At 37.5% G+C, this 20,821-nt stretch overlaps 1 protein-coding gene and 1 non-coding gene across 2 annotated transcripts; both read right to left on the bottom strand.

Moving 5' to 3' along the window:
- Positions 1–215: 215 nt before the first annotated feature.
- LOC112742748 (inactive TPR repeat-containing thioredoxin TTL3-like) lies at positions 216–2,007 on the bottom strand. The gene is made up of 2 exons (XM_025791977.2): positions 1,254–2,007; positions 216–400 (listed from the first exon to the last, which is right to left on the bottom strand). Exons 1-2 carry the CDS (start codon positions 1,562–1,564, stop codon positions 346–348), a joined length of 366 nt encoding a protein of 121 aa, XP_025647762.1. The 5' UTR covers positions 1,565–2,007; the 3' UTR covers positions 216–345.
- Positions 2,008–20,400: 18,393 nt separating this feature from the next.
- LOC112745223 (small nucleolar RNA R71) lies at positions 20,401–20,508 on the bottom strand. The gene has a single exon (XR_003173161.1). It is a non-coding gene; the product is annotated as a small nucleolar RNA R71 (small nucleolar RNA).
- Between the last annotated feature and the right edge of the window lie 313 nt (positions 20,509–20,821).

Here is a 20,821-nt window from a genome sequence, read left to right as displayed (position 1 = left end):
TAGCAGCTTTGTGTCCTTATGATACTAATATTTAAAAAATAACAAAAAATTATAAAAAGAACGAGGAATCACGGGTAGAACTTTGGCCTATTATTGATAGAACTTCGATAAATATTAATAAAAATACTGGAACTAAAAAACTCTTTGGATCACATTATAAATAAATAAATGAACAAAATAATATGCATGACGAATGAACCAACCAACCTGTGGAGATGAATCAACCCCTAAGATATTGCTGACTGTGTTTCCTTTAGTACAACACCCCATTCATTAAATTTCCGAGCTTCATTGCATTTATTAAGGTGGTTCTGAAGAGTCTGAGTTTGGAAAGCCAGTGCAGAATCAGTATCTGGGGTTAACTGATTGCAATCGAGGGCTTTTCTCTGCTTCTCCCAATCTGCAATAAAATTTTCCAATTCTATAAGCAAAACTAACAAAAACGCCAAATTTATTAGATGCTGCTGCTATTGCTAACTGTCTCACAAACACAGTAGTGGGAAGCATAAATTTATTTCTATAAAATTAGACGATTTATTGTCTAGTTTTCGATCTATCATTCTGTCTAAGCACCAGGGACAACATGGACAAAGGAAGAGTCACAGATTTTGTGTAGTCCCTGTACTTTTTGTCCTAATAGACTTATCAATATGACGCTTAATATCTCATGATAAAAATAGGGACTAATATAAGAGAGACAATAACACAGTTACTTTATTTAATTTAATATTTATAATCTTATATAAATAATATTTATAATTATATATTTATCACATTTAAACTATTTATTTATTTCATTTAATAATTCAGGCATATAAAATAAAAAATCTTTAAATTATTTTTGGTTAATTTTTAACAGTCTCTCAAACATTTTTTAAATATAAAAGAGGAGTGTTAGGGGTCAGTAGAATTTGTGATATGTAACTATCAATTAACTATCATCAATATTTTTAATGGACATTAGGTGTAATATTACTATTTTTCTTTTGACGATTAAGTATTAGTCAAATTTAAATAAAAGTATTGGCCCTAAACTTTTTCTATGCTAAAATATACACAAAACCAAAGATTTGGGTCTTTATTTCCACTAACCTAAACTTTTAGGTAATAAAGAATTCAGTAGATTTTTGTTTTTTGAATTTGTCTCGTTTCCAAGACAAATTTGTATCTCCTAACTCGTGTGTACTTTCCTCCTCACAGTTAATAATAACCAGGGCAAAAGTAAAATCACCATGTATGAAGCAAAAATTTACCTGAAATATATTGTTGCCAAACGGTTATGAGCTCTGGTATACGAAGGCTCCAACCTAACAGATTCCTCACACTCAGCAAGTGCTTCTTGAAATCTTCTTAAGCCAATCAAAGCAGCACTCTTGTTGCAATGATAAGTTGCCTTACTTGAATCCAAAGCAATTGCTCTGTCATACAACGCCACAGCCTCTTCAAACCTTCCTCCCTTATACGCATTGTTTCCCATGTTCTTCAACACCTCCGGGTCCACCACCTTCTTGTTCCTCGCAAACTCATCCCCGCCGCAGCTGTTCTTCCTCATTATGTTACCCATCAAAGCTTTTCCGGACGAGGAGGTCCACTCTTTTTGCTCTTAGGTCCACACTCCCGGAGGCTCTTTGCTCTTGGAGTGTTATTATTTACAAGCAAGTTCCCCGCCAGTTGTGCCCTGGCCGGAGACTTGTTGTTTCTCTCATTTATCTTAGCCAGCTGCAGTTTGCTGTCGTCATTCGATGATGTCGAGGTTGATGCCGATGTGGATGTTGAGATTCTTGCAGCATCTGATAGTCTTCTACTTTGAAGCACAAGGGTACTTTTGCGCAAGGTTTTTGGTCTGAGATACTCAGCTTTTGTGTGATTACAGTGTCAGTGGAGTTTCTTCTTGTTCTAGTCTTTGGTTCTTCTTTGTTCTGAGACTTCTTTGATGCATATTATATGTTGCTAGCTTTCATGGGAAGTGAATGAACAGAAGACTTTTTCAACCAATAGCTTTTTCAACCCATGAATCCACAACCAAATTCATTTCCCATTCCATCTTCTCTCTTCCTGCCATAGCTTTTAGAACATTGTCACAGCAGAGAAGGTGAATGTGAATGTGAATTGTCACACACACAAACAAGCAAGCAAAGAAGAAAAGAAGAGGAGCTGAGTGAGAGAGAGAATTGTGAAAGGTGAAATCAATTATGTAGATGGCTTGTATAGGAAGCATTTTATATAAGACGCGTATGATGTACAAGATGTTTATAGATTATATTTATGTGTATATAGCCCTTCTTCTAGAGTGGCTTCCAAGAAAAACTTTAGCACTTTTTGTGGCTTTAGTGCACCATGGGCAAAGGTCATTCAAAGGAATATTAGCAGTGAAAATATTAAAAATTGGTAACCTTACATAGACGAGGAAATTGCATCTGGTTGAGATCAAAATTAAAAAAAGAAAGTGACTAAGTAAATATATCGAAAATGATATATCCCATAGTCAATTCTAGAGGCAGTTATGTACTGCCATGACTGAATGTGAGGAGTTGTTTGGTTACATTATTAAAAATGTCACCTCGTAAACAGATAAGCTATTTTAAAAATGATCTCATTGGAATGGAAACATGGAGCTCCAAATTTTACACTTTAGTGATTGGCATGGACTTAATTGACATGGTGAATGTTGAGTTAAATTCCTCTTTCGTTCTTGAGATTAGAGAATCTTACTGATTTAGTTTTTGACTTTCTAATTATTATAGTTTGCTCTTTAGATTTAAAAAAGTGTATTAATATAGTCCCTCATCAATGTTATTAGTTTGATAGCTCAAAACTTGTCATATTAGAGATATTAAAATGACGTTGTAACGTTTTGAAACTAAAAGAACACTAAATGATGTCATTTCAGGGTTTGAACATTACTAAAAGGGAGGGGTATAACGTTTTAGAATTGTTTAAACCCTTAAACGACATCATTTATTATAGCGCCAAAATGCATATGACGTCGTTTTAATATGTCTAGCGTGACAAGGTTTGAGCTACGTCACTAACGATGTTGAATTTCGACGACAAAAGATACACGAGAGACTGACTACATTGGTGCATTTTTTTAATCTGAGGAATCAAGTTGTAGCAATTGAGAAGTTAAGAACCAAATCAGCACAACTCGTCAATCTTAAGGACCAAAGTGGGGCTTAACTCGGTAAATCTTTGGTTCTTTTTGCTATCTATTTTATTCTCAAAGAAGTCACAAAAAAAAAAAAATAGAAAAGTAAATTATTTCGAAAGAGTAGAATAACAATTAGATTTTTGAGGATTTTGATTTTGGACTAATTAAATTTAAAAAAAAATATCAATTAAGTATAAACTGTAGACATATTAAGTTTTTCTATTAATAAATAGTGCAAAAATAAACACAATTGTTATGTTTTTCGTTATCTACAATAACGTGTCCTGTTATTTTACATGAGAATCAAATGATATTATTTTTGGACAAAAAATTTTGTTATATTTTAAATTTTCATATAACTATCATCAAATTAACTACTCTTTATTTATAATGAACATTAACATAACATGTAAAATTTTCTACTAAATTTATTATCTTTTTTACTCTCATAAAGAATTTAATCAATAATTTTTTTAAAAAATTAATTAATTTAAAATCAAAATCTTTAGAAACTTAATTGTATTTTTTTTTCTTTGAAGAATATGGTTTTTGGTCATAATGAAATTATTTGTTGAAATCAAGTCAGTTAGGGTGTCCCTTCAATCCGTGTCAAGGGCCCGGCCCTAAATGATATTTAATTTAAATTAAAAGACAGAAAGGCTATTACCAAGAAAAGCAAAAAAAAAGTTAGAAGGATTATGAAATTGAACCTTGTTCCACTATCATTATGATTTAGGACCATGTAATGAAATAGAAACGTAACCAGAATCGCACTACCAAAACACAGTAGCTAATTCTTGGGGTAAATAGTGGGGATTTTTATTTAAATAAATAAAACAAAAATAATAATTATCAAAATAAATAATTTAAAAAATATTTACCGATTTGCATCTGCCAATTAAATTTCGTTTACACTGTAAATAAGATGAAATTGTGTGTATCTCGTTTACAGTGTAAACGAGATAAGACACGTCAGATGTATCGTGGCTATCTCGTTTACAGTGTAAACGAGATACATGGAGTAGAATCTCACCAGCTATAAAAGGATATATAATTCTTGGTATTCTTCACAAACTTTTCCTATTATTTTTGTGTCTCATATTTCTCACAAATACAAGGCATTAATAGCTAGTAATAGTCCATACATACTTGTGCTTGTTTATCCCAATTGTCGTATGAGAAATGACGACAACGGGGTGACGTTGAGTGTGAGGATCCGATATTATTTCGCACTCAGCGTGTGGAGACGCTGTCGGATTTGAGGAATTTGATACTGAGCAAACTCGGTGGTACACAAGCGAGGAAAATCGGAGGGATAAGGATAACTGACGAGAGGAACTTTTGCGTGGTCTAGAAAATTGCGGATAAATTCTCGTTGCAAGTATAGTTTCTAAACCTTCAAAAATCCCTTCGTACAAACGTTTTGGTTGTCACAAGTAACAAACCCCTTAAAAAATTGATAACCGAAGTATTCAAACCTCGGGTCGTCTTCTCAAGGAACTGCAGGAAGTATGTTCTTATTATTGGTTATGGAGATTGTAAAATTGGGGTTTCAAGAATGAGGAACAAATATGACAAATAATTTAAATGGCAATTAAAAATAAATAAATAACTGTAAAATAAACTTTTGGCAAGGTATGAGAAATTGAAAGTCCAAATTAGTTACCCTTCTCAATAATAAAAATTGAATCTTAATTCCACTTAGTTAACCTTTGCTAAAGCAAAGGAAAGTCAAGGAATTAATTAGTTTGACCTTCGAATCCTATTTATTTCCTAAGAAAAGATTGGGATTATTGAAAGTCAGTTCAATTAGCAAAGATAATAGTTATCAATTATGTTGAGCTAAGATAACTCCTGAGTTACTGATTTCTTAACCAAGGCCAAAAGGGAAAAAATAAATTTGCTGGAATAAAAAATGTCTTCAGATTGAAAGCAATGGTGACATAAATAAAAGAAAGCAATAATAAACTGAAATACCTCAAATAGCATTAATTCAAATAATCTGGAACATAGAAGAATTCATAAATTAAATGGTAAAAGTAAATAATCAACTAAAGTAATAGAATGAATAAAAGTGAAAGGGAAGCTTAAAGTAAAGGAACATTAAACCTGGGATCGAGAGTCACTCCTAAAATTAAGAGAAATCCTAAATCCTAAGAGAGAGGAGAGAACCTCTCTCTAAACTAAATCTAAATCATGAGAAGTAACTAAATTGGCCAGCTCTCCTTGAATGGATGCATTCCCTCACTTCATAACCTCTGGTTTATGCTTTCTGGACTTGGATTTGGGCCAAAAAGGGCTTCAGAAATCGCTGGGAGCGTTTTCTGCAATTTCTGGTGCGTGGCCTTTCAGCTCGTATGGGTCGCGGTGTCAGCATGCGGCGCAATAGGTGCTAAGCGCCATCGGTATCATGCGGCGGCTGTGATAGTTGCATGCCGTGCCCATGGAGCGTGATCCGTTTTTTGAGACTCATTGTGCTTCCTTCATTTTTGTTTTTTTATCTAACATTCCTGTTGAAGATGAACTCCAACACAATCCGGCATGATGAAAGAATAAAAAAAATTAAGATAGAAAAGTTTTTCACTACTCAATAAAAGGAAGGGAAAGAAAACCATGCAATTAAATAAGTGGTGAAGGATAAATCACTCAACTAGCCAAAATATGTCATAAATATGGTTTTATCAACCTCCCAACTTTAACAATAAGCTCATGCAATCCAAGGTAAAAGAGGGTTAAATGGTGAATTCGCATGCATATTAATACCCGATAATGATCATTTATGATCAAATAACATTCTCAGATAATTAAACAACAAAATAAAGTGTTTATTGAGAAAGAAATTAAATGCACTCTATGTCTTTTCCTTTTATCGTTATCTTTCCTATAACTTGTTCTTCATCTAACAATAACAATTATAGAATATAGATATACAAAATTATGAGGTTTTAATTAAGGTTAATGGGGCCAAGTAAAGGTAAGGGTATGTATAGCTAAGTGAGCTAATAAGTGAATCCTTAATTAGACTAAGATCTCACCTAACATACATACTTAGTAAAACAAAACTTCTTTACCTATTTTCATCTTTTCCCACTTTTGATGTTAATGCTCATGTTTCAATTTTTATTTTTATTCCATGTGCATTGCTTTTATTGTTGCGATTGGGAATTCTTTCGTATCCCCTTTATTCAAAGACTTTAAAAATATTTTTTTATATATGCACATGGTAATTTAATTATTTTGATTTCACATGAGCATGCTTCCCAAAAATTCTTATTTTGAATTATTTTCTCTCTTTTCAATTTTCTACCTTTTGTTTTTATCATCCATGTTCCAATAGGTTTCCCACATTTAAACTATACATGATTTCTATCTTAAGCTAACCAAGGATTCAACTTGGGATTTTTAATTTGTTTTCTGCTTAAGGCTAGTAATGTGGTTTATAGAATAAAAAGGGATTTAAAGGCTCAAGGGGACTAACAAGGGTGATGTGAAAGGTAGGCTATTTTGGGATAAGTGATCTAAAATCAAATAATGGCCTCAATCACTCTCTTGGTATGTATCTACATTCTATAATCGGACATATAGATTAAAACAAAGTAAAGAACACTAGAATATAAAAGAAGGGCGGAACACACAGGAATAAAAATTATGGTTTGAATGTAACCATACAATTAAGCTCAAAACTCACAGGCTATGTGTTCTAGCTCAAAATCATTTATCACTTATGTATGTCATGCAGGTTTAGTTAAAAATTCCATTATTCTCAATGTAAAACTTAAGGTGGCTTTAAAGTTCTAGTGTTTCTCCTGATGAAATGTTGTTTAATTAACTAACATGTAATTGTATATATACAAGGTGTGGGTTGTTTTGATTCTGTTAAAGTCTCTAGTTTACTTCCTTTTTCTTTTCAATCTATTCCGAGTTATCTTATGCTAAAAAGGGTAAACTATACTAATCAATCCACAATTTCTATAACTAATAAGTTAGAATTGCAACTAAACTAAGTGGCTAAAATATGAACTAAAAATGCAAAATGTAGAAATAGAGTATAAATACCTGAAAATAGCAATGTATAAGTACTGAAAAATAAAGAGAAAAATACAAGAAAATAGTCAAATAAAGGAAAAAGGGTCTGTAGTGGTTCACCAAAATGATGCGCCAGAGATGGCGACCTCCCCACACTTAAAATGAAGCATCGTCCCTGATGCTTGACTCAAGCAGGGTGTGAAGGGGTGTCATCACCGGAAGGCTGGGTAGCTGGAGTCTGTGGTGGTGGTCTGAGGATCTGGCTGCTGCAGAGGAGGTGCTGACTGGATAGAGATCTCGGAGTCTGCAGCTGGATCTGATGTGGGATCTCCTGCTGGTGTGCTGCCTGCTGGGTGCCTGCCTGCGCTGCCTCCTGCTGTGGATGAGGCACAGCCTCGGGCGCATCCGCCTCCTCCTCAGATGCCTCGGATGGTGTGTCAGGCTCGGAGGGGATGTCGCCAGATTGTATCATCAGCTTCAGGTGCTCATAGCGTCGCTTGTTGCGATGCTCCATCTGGTCAAGCCGTCGAAACAGGCGGTGCACTAGATGATAGATGGGCTCTGGGGCAGGTGGAGGTGCAGTGGTGGTGGCAGGTGTAGCTGTGGAGGAAGAGGGGCCGGCAGATGGTGTGGCAGTGTCACCAGGAGCAGTGAGGACTGGAGGTCTGTAGCCCAAGGCTAGAAAGTTCCTGCTGTGCGGGATAATCTTCTTGCTTCTGCAGCAGGTGGCCTCTAATCGGGCATCCTCCCAAGGCACGTCAGCTCGACGGCCCAACTGTGTAACCAAATAGGGAAAGAGAAGAGTGCCTCGGACGTGGACCCTGGCCATGTAGAACCGGATAAAGCGTGGCAGGTACAGGTCCTTACCCTCCATCACACACCATAGGAGGGTGATCATAGCGGCAGGTATATCTAACTCGTGAGTACTCGGCATAATGAAGTTGCTAAGTATCTGATGCCACAGCCGAGCCTCATCATTCAAGTATGCCCGCTTGATTCCCTTGGGCATGGTGGTGTTCTGACCATAATCCAAGAACGGTCGGGTCAAGGGCTATCCGGGCCTTGACTACATCCCAATTAAACTTCAGAAAGCGCATGTCTTCCTCAGCTTTCTGATAACCATTCGGCTGATCAGATTTAGGCAGAAGCTTCAGAACATCTTCAATTGCCTCTTCAGTGACAGAATCTACTTCCCCCTAAGGTTCACTGCATCTAGGGAAGTCTTGAAGTATTGCAGTAGAATTCCCTTACCCCAAGATGCATTGACCTCAGACAGGTTTCTCTCCAGAAAGAACCAGCCTCTTTGTTTGATCTGATCAGAGGAGTATTGCTGGAGTTCTCCTGGGATCTTCAGAGTCCTCTCCAGGTATAGGTTCCTAGAGTTTGCAAACACCAGATACTTCAGCTCACAGTATCAGTTTGCAAACTTCACTGGGTCATTAGCAGGGAGCAGCTGGTCAGCCTTCTCCTGCGGGGTGAAGTTTTTCTCCCGCCAGGAGGCATCATGCATGAGATCTATGATAGACATAGATGATTCTCCTCTTTTACGTTTGCCAGTGGTAGCCATTCCTTTTTCCCTTTATCTGGGAATCTGACATCCTAAAAAACAGAAAATCAGGATATAATAAAAATAGGAAAACAAATAGGCAAATAGTCAAAAGAAACACAAAGTGGCAAAGGAGAATTAGAATGAGGTAAATGAGTTAAGTAAATGTGCATTAAGGATTGTATAGGAGTTAAAAGTTCGAAAGAAAAATTCACAATCCAAATGTAATAGAAGGCATGTTAAGTAGGAAAAATTATCAGTATACCATGGTTAGAGGGTTAAAGAAAGTGAAAAACCAGAAAAAAAAAAAGATTTGAAAAGGTTAGTTTGGTTAGATTAAAAAAAAGATTTCAGGAATTAGAATTAGTGAGTTAATGAAAAATGGGTTAAGATAAGTGGCATAAGGATAAGTTTCTAAGTAACAAGCATTCATATTAGAAGTGATAGGTAACTCATAACCAACAAGGAAACAGGTTGATGATGATTCAAATAGATATAGAAATAGCAAAAATTGGAATCAAACATCAAAAATGCAATATATGAACCAGGAAATCAAAGAGAATAAGAATGCGTGCCTGCCATTCATGAATGGGTTTGGGTAAAGCAGAGGAAAGAAGATCTCAAAATGCCAAAACCAAAACATGAATGAGAACATTTTACAGAAATTTGGGCAGCATTCTGGCTAAAATTGGATTGTCCCGGAAAATAAACAGCAATCAAATAGTTCATATGAATTAAAATTAAAGCTTGCAATTACAGATAAGGAATATAAACATGAAAACTCAGTGTAAAGAGTAGCATGAAACAAGAAATCACAGCATATGAACATTACAAACATCACAGCAACAGCAGAATTGCAAATTTGATAAAACAGAAACATGAACAGTGCAAGTAAACAGGCCTAAATCCACTACACATTAGGCACTAACAACCGAAAATCCACTACAACATGCATATTAACTAGCCAACATGAACATAAACAGAAAATAATGAAATAACGACTAAGGATAGAAGGTGGCGTTCGTCGGAACCTGGTAGGCCGAATAAGGAGAGTGGGTAGAAAGGAGGCTAGGGGTGGTGGTGACGGCGTCTGGGCAGCGGCTGGCGGTGGTGGGCACGGCTGTTGGGGTAGGGGGAAGAAGGGATGGGTAATGGGTAGGGGGTAAGAGGGGAAGGGAGGGGTAGGTGTGTGTGTGTGGCGGATGGAGGGGCGCGGCTGGGATGGGCGGCGGCGGTGGGTGGTGGTTGCGAAGGGGGCAGTGGCGGAGAGGGGGGGAAGAAGAAGAAAAAGAAGAAAGAAGGGGAGGAGGAAGGGGGGTAGGTGGCGGCGGTGATAATGGCTGGATGGTGGTGGTTGGATTAGAGGGGAAGAGAGGGAGGAGAGGGTTTCAGGGGGGGCGCGACTGATAGGGTTCGCGTGGTTGGGGGTTATAAATTTGAATCCACGCGGCCACGTGGGGCACGCGGTCGCGTGGCTGGAGCGAAATGGGGGGTGACGCAATTGCGTGGGTGACGCGATCGCATGGAGGGCAAAAAAAGATTGAATGACGCGATTGCCTGGCGGATGCGATCGCGTCGCTGGGATTTGTGCTAAACGCACGAACCCAGCGTCGTCTCAGCACAACTCTCTGTCTCCTTTGGGGTGTTCGTGCAATCCATGCGACGCGGTCGCGTCGCTCACGCGGTCGCGTGGGATTGGTTGTGTGCAAGTGACGCGATCGCGTGGGTGACGAGATCGCGTGGGTCATTTGTGCGAAACGCACAATGGCCGCACGATTCCAGCCTAACTTTCTGGACGTTGGATCTTTACGCCGATCTCCAGGTCACGTGGCCGCGTGGATGACGCGGTCGCGTGGGTGGTGTTTTCCGCAATATGACGCGATCGCATGAGTGATGCGGTCGCGTCGCGCACCATTTTTTTTATATGCATGAAAAATACAGAATGCAATGATGAATGAGATGCAAAATTCCAAGTTCAATATAATAAAATAAAATAAAACTTGAAAACAAATAAAACTAAATAAAAATTGAAAAATGAACGATCATACCATGGTGGGTTGTCTCCCACCTAGCACTTTTAGTTAAAGTCCTTAAGTTGGACAATGGAGGGGCTTCATGTTATGGCGGCTTATGTTTAAATTCATCCGAAAATCTCCACCAATGCTTGGAATGCCAATAGCCTCCGGGGTCCCAAACTAGGCATGTAAAGCTCCTGAGCAGCTTCAAACAAATTTTTAGGCTCCCAAAATGACGAATGTCGGAATAGATTCCAGGATCCCAAACTTTGCTTTTAAATCCACCTCCGTCTTGATCTATATTTTTCCATCCGGGCGGTTTAGAAAGTAGATTCTCACCATGGTGACCAAACGTTTTCCGAGATCCATTCGATTGAATATGACACCAATCCGTGCACTTCAAGTTGAAGCGTGGAACCTTATTGAACCTTGTGCACCAGCTTTGAGCACGAGCCATTTCCCTCTTACTCTTAAAGCCGCAGAGAGCTCTAAGCTTGCCATTTGTTTCAAGCAAACCGTATTCAAGTGAAAAAGTAAAGTTAAAGGTCAAGGATTGTACCCACTTGAAGCTTGTATTGGGTGGTAATGGCCTTGGGGTAGGTGTTTCCGGTGGTTCTGTAAGTTCTACTCCCTTGTGCTCTTCTGTGAATTCCTCCATTCTTTGCAAGGTTCTTCAAATGCATCTGTGTCCTGGTCAAAGTCTTCTGTGTCTTCCTCATCACTCGAGTCATAGATTGGAGGTTGAGAGAAATCTACCTCTGCATCATCTTCGTATTTATTTGGGGAAGATTCTTCGATCTCGGAGAATTCACTCGCGGATGCAAGTTCATTACTAAGAGAACTTGACTTGTGACTATCATCATCAAGGGAATTTGTGTCCTGGATTATTCCGTCTAGTTCTTCATAAACGACTTGCCTTGGGATTGTGCACTGTCCTCCTTAGCATCAACTATAACGTCCTTGACGGAGTTCTCCTCAGCTCTGAATTCCCATGGAGGTTCAGCGTCTCCTAGATCTTCAACCAACTCTTCTTCTTGCGTAATAACAGCTTCTTCTACTTATTCTAGTACGAATTTATTCTCTGTCTTGTCCACTGGAGTTTCTAGTATTTCCTTCATGCTACGCTGTTCGTTAGATTGTCCACATGGGGCTGGGGTTGGTCCTTGAATGTTCGAACGTCTAGAAGCTAATTGAATTACTGCTTGCTCCAGTTGTCAAATGGTTGTTTGAAGTTTATTTACTGTTTCCTTGAGGTGAACCTCTGATTCTCGGGGTGATGGATTTGGACATGATACATAGGAAAGTGGTGGTTCTTGGGAGTGATTGGATTGGAACTGGGGTAAATAGGGATCATGTGGTGGCGAATGGTGAAGAGAAGCTTGTGAGTGTGGTGGTTCGAGGTTATGTTGAGAGGATGGTCTATAGGCACGGGTGGGGCTTGTTGGTAGTTACAAGGTTGTCCACCATATCTATCAGCTGGGTATGCATTGTAGAATAGTTGTTGTCCATGATATCTTGGAGGGTGTTGTTGCCTAAAGGGTTGATTAGATCCTCTTGGCTCCATCCATCCTTGATTGGTCTGACCTTGATGCATATTCCTGCTGTAACTTCTATTTCCTTCAACAAAGTTAGAACCAAACTCAAAGCGAGAAGAGTGAGAGTTTATAGTAGCAAATAAAATTAAAAAGAAAAAAACAGAAATAAATAAACAAGTAAAAAGAATATTTACAATAACCAACAATAAGGCACACATTAGCAGTTCCCCAGCAACGGCGCCATTTTGACGAGAGGAACTTTTGCGTGGTCTAGAAAATTTCGGATAAATCCTCGTTGCAAGTATAGTTTCTAAACCTTCAAAAATCCCTTCGTACAAACGTTTTGGTTGTCACAAGTAACAAACCCCTTAAAAATTGATAACCGAAGTATTCAAACCTCGGGTCGTCTTCTCAAGGAACTGCAGGGAAGTATGTTCTTATTATTGGTTATGGTGATTGTAAAATTGGGGTTTCAAGAATGAGGAACAAATATGACAAATAATTTAAATGGAAATTAAAAATAAATAAATAACTGTAAAATAAACTTTTGGCAAGGTATGAGAAATTGGAAGTCCAAATTAGTTACCCTTCTCAATAATAAAGAAGATTGAATCTTAATTCCACTTAGTTAACCTTTGCTAAAGCAAAGGAAAGTCAAGGGATTAATTAGTTTGACCTTCGAATCCTATTTATTTCCTAAGAAAAGATTGGGATTATTGAAAGTCAGTTCAATTAGCAAAGATAACAGTTATCAATTATGTTGAGCTAAGATAACTCCTGAGTTACTGATTTCTTAACCAAGACCAGAAGGGAAAAAATAAATTTTCTGGAATAAAAATGTCTTCAGATTGAAAGCAATGGTGACATAAATAAAAGAAAGCAATAATAAACTGAAATACCTCAAATAGCATTAATTCAAATAATCTGGAACATAGAAGAATTCATAAATTAAATGGTAAAAGTAAATAATCAACTAAAGTAATGGAATGAATAAAAGTGAAAGGGAAGCTTAAAGTAAAAGAACATTAAACCTGAGATCGAGAGTCACTCCTAAAATTAAGAGAAATCCTAAATCCTAAGAGAGAGAGAGGAGAGAACCTCTCTCCAAACTAAATCTAAATCATGAGAAGTAACTAAATTGGCGAGCTCTCCTTGAATGGATGCATTCCCTCACTTCATAACCTCTGGTCTATGCCTTCTGGACTTAGATTTGGGCCAAAAAGGGCTTCAGAAATCGCTGGGAGCGTTTTCTGCAATTTCTGGTGCGTGGCCTCTGTCACGCGTCCGCGTGGGTCATGCGGTCACGTCATTCGGAGCTTTTCTTGTCACGCGGTCGCGTCAGTCATGCGGCCGCGTCATATGTGTTTTGCTTAAGGCACACGGTCGCGTCAGTCATGCGGCCGCGTCGCTGTTGATTTGCGCTTGGCATGCATCCGCGTCGCCCATGCGATCGCGTGGATGCCAGTTTCTTTAGAAACTCCATTTTGTGCTTTCCTTCCATTTTTGTATGTTTTCTTTTTCATCCTTTAAGTCATTCCTGCCTTAGAAGATCTGAAACTACTCAACACACTAATCACGGCATCGAATGAAAATAAAGGTAATTAAAATAATTAATTTTAAAGCATAGGAAACATGTTTTTCACATACATCACATAATAAGGAAGGGAAAGTAAAACCATGCAATTAATATGAATAAATGGGTGAAGAATTGAATAAATCACTCAAATTAAGCACAAAATATATCATAAAATATGGGTTTATCAATAACTAGGATAGGATTTCCAGTTCTTATACCTCACCAAGAGTTTTCTTTATAATTATTAATTTATTTTTCTTGCTATTTACATTACTTGTTCACTATTCCAAAAACCCAAAAACATACCTTTTTCCATAACCAATAATAAATCACACCTCCCTGCAATTCCTTGAGAAGACGACCCGAGGTTTAAATACTTCGGTTATAAATTTTATTGGGTTTGCTTAAGTGACAACCAAAATTTTTGTACGAAAGGATTTTCTATTAGTTTAGAAACTATACCTACAACGCGATTAATTTTGTGAATTTCTCTGCTAGCAAAAGTCAGTTCGTCAAAAATGGCGCCGTTGCCGGGAAATTACAAACGTGTGCCTTATTTTTTATTATTGTAAATATTTTATTTTTCTTGTTTATTTGTTTTTATTTTTGTTTTTAATTTCTATTAGCTACTATAAACTCTCACCCTCGTCGCTTTGAGTTTGGTTCTAATATTGTTGCAAGGAATGGGAGCTATAACCGGAACATGCATCAAGGTCAAAACAATCAAAGATGGAAGGAGCCTCGAGGATCTAATCAACCCTTTCGGCAACAACACCTTTCAAGATACCATGGACAACGACCATTCTACAATGCATGCCAAGACAGTAGTTACGGTGGACCTACTCGTGACAACTAACCCCCACCAAATTACTATGGTCAAGAGCCATTCCAAGGTGCGTACCAAGATGATAGATATGGTGGAACCCCTTGTAGTTACCAGCAAGCTCCATCATATGCCAATGAACCACCTCCTCAACATAGCTTTGAACCACCATACTCACAAGCCCCCTACTACTAAACACCATCATATGACCCTAACCCTCATCCACCCCAATTCCAATCTAATTACCTCCAAGAACTACCACTTCCATATGCACCATGTCCATATCCATCAACCCAAGAATCCAGGCTCACCTCAAGGAAACAGTAGATCAATTTCATGTAACCCTTCATCAACTGGAGCAAGCAATAAATCAATTACCTTCTAGACGTTTGGTCACTCAAGGAACCCCCATGGCTTCATGTGGAGAATCTAATGAAGAACGTAGCATGAAGGAGACACTAGAAACTTCGGTGGACAGTAAAGAGCATGACTTTGTACTGGAACAAGTGGAGGAAGCCGGAATTATTGAAGAGGAAGAAGTGGTCGAAGACTTAGGAGATATGGAACGTCCATGGGAAAGCCCAGTCATAGAGCCCCCTTCTAAGGAGTTTGAATTTGATGTTGAGGAGGGTGTACAACCTCCAAGGCATATCATGGTTGAAGACTTTGAAGGGGAAGATCAAGAGATGGATTCAATCATTGATGAATTCTTATCTACATTTGAATCCTCTCCCATTGGACTTGACATGGAGATTAAAGAAGAAGAAGCACAACCTCCCATGCCCTTGGTGAACAATGAAGAAAAATCAAATTGAAAGAAAGCTACCAAGAGGAAGAGGTTGATATTGAAGAAACTTGCAAAGAGGTAGAAGTTGTCAAGGAAGAGCTCAAGGGAATGGAGCTGGAAATCACCTTGCCAAGGTTGCTGGAGACCTCTCCCCCAAAGCCATCACCATCCATCTCTTCTTTCAAGTGGGTAAATCTCTCATCTCTAAGCTTAATTAGCCCACTTGAATATGCTTTGCTTGAGATGGATGGGCAACTTAGAGCTCTTTGTGGCTTTAAGAGTAAGAGGGAAATGGTTAGTGGTAGGAATTGTCATGCAAGGTTCAATATGGTTGCATGCTCCAAATTGAAGTATAAGGGTTGGTATAATTCTCAATTGAATGGGTCTAGGAAATTGTTTGGATGTCTCGGTAAGAATTCCGACTGTTCACCACCCAAGTGGAAAAATGATGATCAACAAGAAGACGGATGTAAAAGCAAGGTTTGGAACTCCGGAATTCATTCTAGCAATCAACACTCTTGGGGCCTTGTCACTTGTTTTAACTTGCTTGAAGGCTTTATGCAACTAGTTTGGGATCTCGGAGGCCATTGGAATTACAAACGTTGGTGGAGATTCCTGGATGAGTTCAAGCACAAGCTACCATGACAAGGAGCTCACCAAATGTCCAACTTAAGGACTTTAACTAAAAGTGCTAGGTGGGAGACAACCCACCATGGTATGATTGTTCTTTTACAGTTTTAGTTTTATTTTATTTTGTTTTATTCTTAGTTCTATTTTATTTTATTTTTCTTAGTGTTTGATGAGCGGATAATTTATACGCTTTTTGGCATTGTTTTTAGTATGTTTTTAGTAGGATCTAGTTACTTTTAGGGATGTTTTCATTAGTTTTTATGTTAAATTCATATTTCTGGAATTTACTATGAGTTTGTGTATTTTTCTGTGATTTCAGGTATTTTCTGGCTGAAATTGAGGGACTTGAGCAAAAATCAGATTCAGAGGTTGAAGAAGGACTGCTGATGCTGTTGGATTCTGACCTCCCTGCACTCAAAGTGGATTTTCTGGAGCTACAGAATTCAGAATGACGCGCTTCCAATTGCGTTGGAAAGTAGACATCCAGGGCTTTCCAGCAATATATAATAGTCCATACTTTGGCCGAGTTTAGAGGACGTAAAAGGGCGTTGAACTCCAGTTCTACGCTGCTGTCTGGAGTTAAACGCCAGAAACACGTCACAAACCAGAGTTGAACGCCAGAAACACGTTACAACCTGGCGTTCAACTCCAGAAAGAGCCTCTGCACGTGTAACATTCAAGCTCATCCCAAGCACACACCAAGTGGGCCCCGGAAGTGGATTTATGCATCAATTACTTACTTCTGTAAACCCTAGTAACTAGTTTAGTATAAATAGGACTTTTTACTATTGTATTAGACATCTTGGGACGTCTGGTTCTTAGATCATAGGGGCTGGCCATTCGGCCATGCCTGGACCTTTCACTTATGTATTTTCAACGGTAGAGTTTCTACACTCCATAGATTAAGGTGTGGAGCTCTGCTGTTCCTCAAAGATTAATGCAAAGTACTACTATTTTTCTATTTAAATCAACTTATTCCGCTTCTAAGATATTCATTCGCACTTCAACCTGAATGTGATGAACGTGACAATCATCATCATTCCCTATGAACGCGTGCCTGACAACCACTTCCGTTCTACCTTCGATTGAATGATTATCTCTTGGATCTCTTAATCAGAATCTTCGTGGTATAGGCTAGATTGATGGCGGCATTCATGAGAGTCCGGAAAGTCTAAACCTTGTCTGTGGTATTCCGAGTAGGACTCTGGGATTGAATGACTGTGACGAACTTCAAACTCGCGAGTGCTGGGCGTAGTGACAGACGCAAAAGGAGGGTGAATCCTATTCCAGTATGATAGAAAACCTCAGATGATTAGTCGTGCTGTGACAGAGCATTTGGACCATTTTCACAAGAGGATAGGATGCAGCCATTGACAAGGGTGATGCCTCCAGACGATTAGCCATGCAGTGACAGCGCATCGGACCATTTTTCAGAGAGGATTAAAAGTAGCCATTGACAACGGTGATGTCCTTACATAAAGCCAGCCATAGAAAGGAGTAGGACTGATTGGATGAAGACAGCAGGAAAGCAGAAGTTCAGAGGGACGAAAGCATCTCTATGCCTCTATCTAAAATTCTCACCAATGATATACATAAGTATTTCTATCCTTATTTTCTATCTATTTATTATTTATGTTCGAAAACTCCATAACTATTTTATATCCGCCTGACTGAGATTTACAAGGTGACCATAGCTTGCTTCATACCAACAATCTCCGTGGGATCGACCCTTACTCACGTAAGGTTTATTACTTGGACGACCCAGTGCACTTGCTGGTTAGTTGTATTGAAGTTGTGAATGAAAAACAATTTATTAAGACGTGCGTACAGAGTTTTTTACGCCGTTGCTTGAGATCACAATTTCGTGCACCAAGTTTTTGGTGCCGTTGCCGGGGATCACAATTTCGTGCACCAAGTTTTTGGCGCCGTTGCCGGGGATTGTTCGAGTTTGGACAACTGACGGTTCATCTTGTTGCTCAGATTAGGTAATTTTCTTTTTGTTTTATTTTCAAAAATTTTTCAAAAAAATCTTTCAAAAATTTCTCCTTTGTTTTCAAAAAAAATTTAAAATAAAAATGTTTTCTAAAATATATTTTTCTTCAGAATTTTTAAGAATGAATTCCAGTGTTTCATGAAGCATGTTGAAGCCTGGCTGGCTGTAAAGCCATGTCTAATTCTTCTGGATAGGGAATGTCAGGCGTGTCATGTCTGAGTTACATACTAAAGCTTGGCTGGCTATTAAGCCATGCCTGACCCTTTGATTGGAGCTTTAGACTAAAGAGCATAAGATTCCTGGAATTCATATTAAAAATTTTGGAATCCTTATTTTTCTTTTTCAAAATGATTTTCGAAAAAATTAAAAGAAAATACAAAAAATTCACAAAATCATAAAAATCGAAAAAAAAATATATTTTATACTTCTTGTTTGAGTCTTGAGTCAAGTTGAAAGTTTGGTGTCAATTGCATATTCATCTTGCATTTTTCGAAAAATTCATGCATTCATAGTGTTCTTCATGATCTTCAAGTTATTCTTGGTAAGTCTTCTTGTTTGATCTTGATGTTTTCTTGTTTTGCATCTTTTCTTGTTTTACATGTGCATTTTTGCATCCATAGAGTCTAAACATGAAAGATTTCTAAGTTTGGTGTCTTGCATGTTTTCTTTGCATATAAAAATTTTCAAAAATATGTTCTTGGTGTTCATCTTGACATTCAAAGTGTTCTTGGTGTTCATCTTGACATTCATAGCATTCTTGCAAGCATTCATTGTTTTGATCTAAAAATTTCATGCATTGCATCATTTTCATGTTCTTCTCTCTCCTCATTAAAAATTCAAAAAATCAAAAAAGATATCTTTCCCTTTTTCTCTCTTAAAATTTCGAAAATTAGATTTGACTTTTTCAAAAATTTTTAAAAATCTAGTTGTTTTTATGAGTCAAATCAAATTTTCAATTTAAAAATCTTATCTTTTTCAAAATCTTTTTCAAAAATCAAATCTTTTTCATTTTTCTTAGTTATTTTCGAAAATTTTAAAAATATTTTTCAAAAATTTTTTTCTTAATTTTATATCATAATTTTCGAAAATAACATCATCAATTAATGTTTTGATTCAAAAATTTCAAGTTTGTTACTTGCTTGTTAAGAAAGATTCAAACTTTAAGTTCTAGAATCGTATCTTGTGATTTCTTGTGAATCAAGTCATTAATTATGATTTTAAAAATTAAATCTTTTTCAAAACTAATTTCAATCATATCTTTTCAAAAATACCTTCTTATCTTATCTTTTTCAAAAATTTGATTTCAAAATATCTTTTCTAACTTCCTAACTTCTTATCTTTTCAAAATTTGTTTCAACTAACTAACTAACTTTTTGTTTGTTTCTTATCTTTTTCAAAACTACCTAACTAACTCTCTCTCTCTCATTTTCGAAAATCCCTTTCCTCTTTTTCAAAATTTCTTTTTAATTAACTAATTATTTTAATTTTTGATTTTAATTTTTGAAAACTACTAACCTTTTTCAAAAACTATTTTCGAAAATCACTAACCCTTTTTCAAAAATAATTTTCGAAAATCCTTTTCCCTCATCTCCTTCTAATTATTTATTCATCTACTAACACTTCTCTTCATCTCACATCACTGCTCCTATCCTTACCCTTGTGTTTGGATTCTTCATTCTTCTTCACCCCTATTCCTTTTCTTCTTCTACTAACAATAAGGAACCTCTTTACTGTGACATAGAGGATTATTCCTCTTCTTTTCTTGTTCTCTTCTCTTTCTTATGAGCAGGAACAAGGAAAAATGCATTCTTGTTGAAGCTGATCCAGAACCTGAAAGGACTCTGAAGAGGAAACTAAGAGAAGCTAAATTACAACAATCCAGAGACAACCTTATTGAAAATTTCGAACAAGTAAAGGAGATGGCAGCCAAACCCAACAACAATAATGCAAGGAGAATGCTTGGTGACTTCACTGCACCAAATTCCAATTTACATGGAAGAAGCATCTCCATTCCCGCCATTGGAGCAAACAACTTTGAGCTGAAACCTCAATTAGTTTCTCTGATGCAGCAGAACTGCAAGTTTCATGGACTTCCATCTGAAGATCCTTTTCAGTTCTTAACTGAATTCTTGCAGATATGTGATACTGTTAAGACTAATGGAGTAGATCCTGAAGTCTACAGGCTCAAGCTTTTCCCTTTTGCTGTAAGAGACAGAGCTAGAGTGTGGTTGGACTCTCAACCCAAGGATAGCCTGAACTCTTGAGATAAGCTGGTCACGGCTTTCTTAGCCAAGTTCTTTCCTCCTCAAAAGCTGAGCAAGCTTAGAGTGGATGTTTAAACCTTCAGACAGAAAGAAGGTGAATCCCTCTATGAAGCTTGGGAAAGATACAAGCAGCTGACCAAAAAGTGTCCTTCTGACATGCTTTCAGAATGGACCATCCTGGATATATTCTATGATGGTTTATCTGAGCTATCAAAGATGTCATTGGATACTTCTACAGGTGGATCCATTCACCTAAAGAAAATGCCTGCAGAAGCTCAAGAACTCATTGACATGGTTGCTAATAACCAGTTCATGTACACTTCTGAGAGGAATCCTGTGAGTAATGGGACGCCTAAGAAGAAGGGAGTTCTTGAAATTGATACTCTGAATGCCATATCGGCTCATAATAAAATATTGACTCAACAAGTCAATATGATTTCTCAGAGTCTGAATGGAATGCAAGCTGCATCCAACA

The sequence above is a fragment of the Arachis hypogaea genome, chromosome 14 (assembly GCF_003086295.3).
Source record: "Arachis hypogaea cultivar Tifrunner chromosome 14, arahy.Tifrunner.gnm2.J5K5, whole genome shotgun sequence".
Lineage (NCBI taxonomy): Eukaryota > Viridiplantae > Streptophyta > Magnoliopsida > Fabales > Fabaceae > Arachis > Arachis hypogaea.
This window is presented reverse-complemented; position numbering and strand designations above follow the sequence as displayed.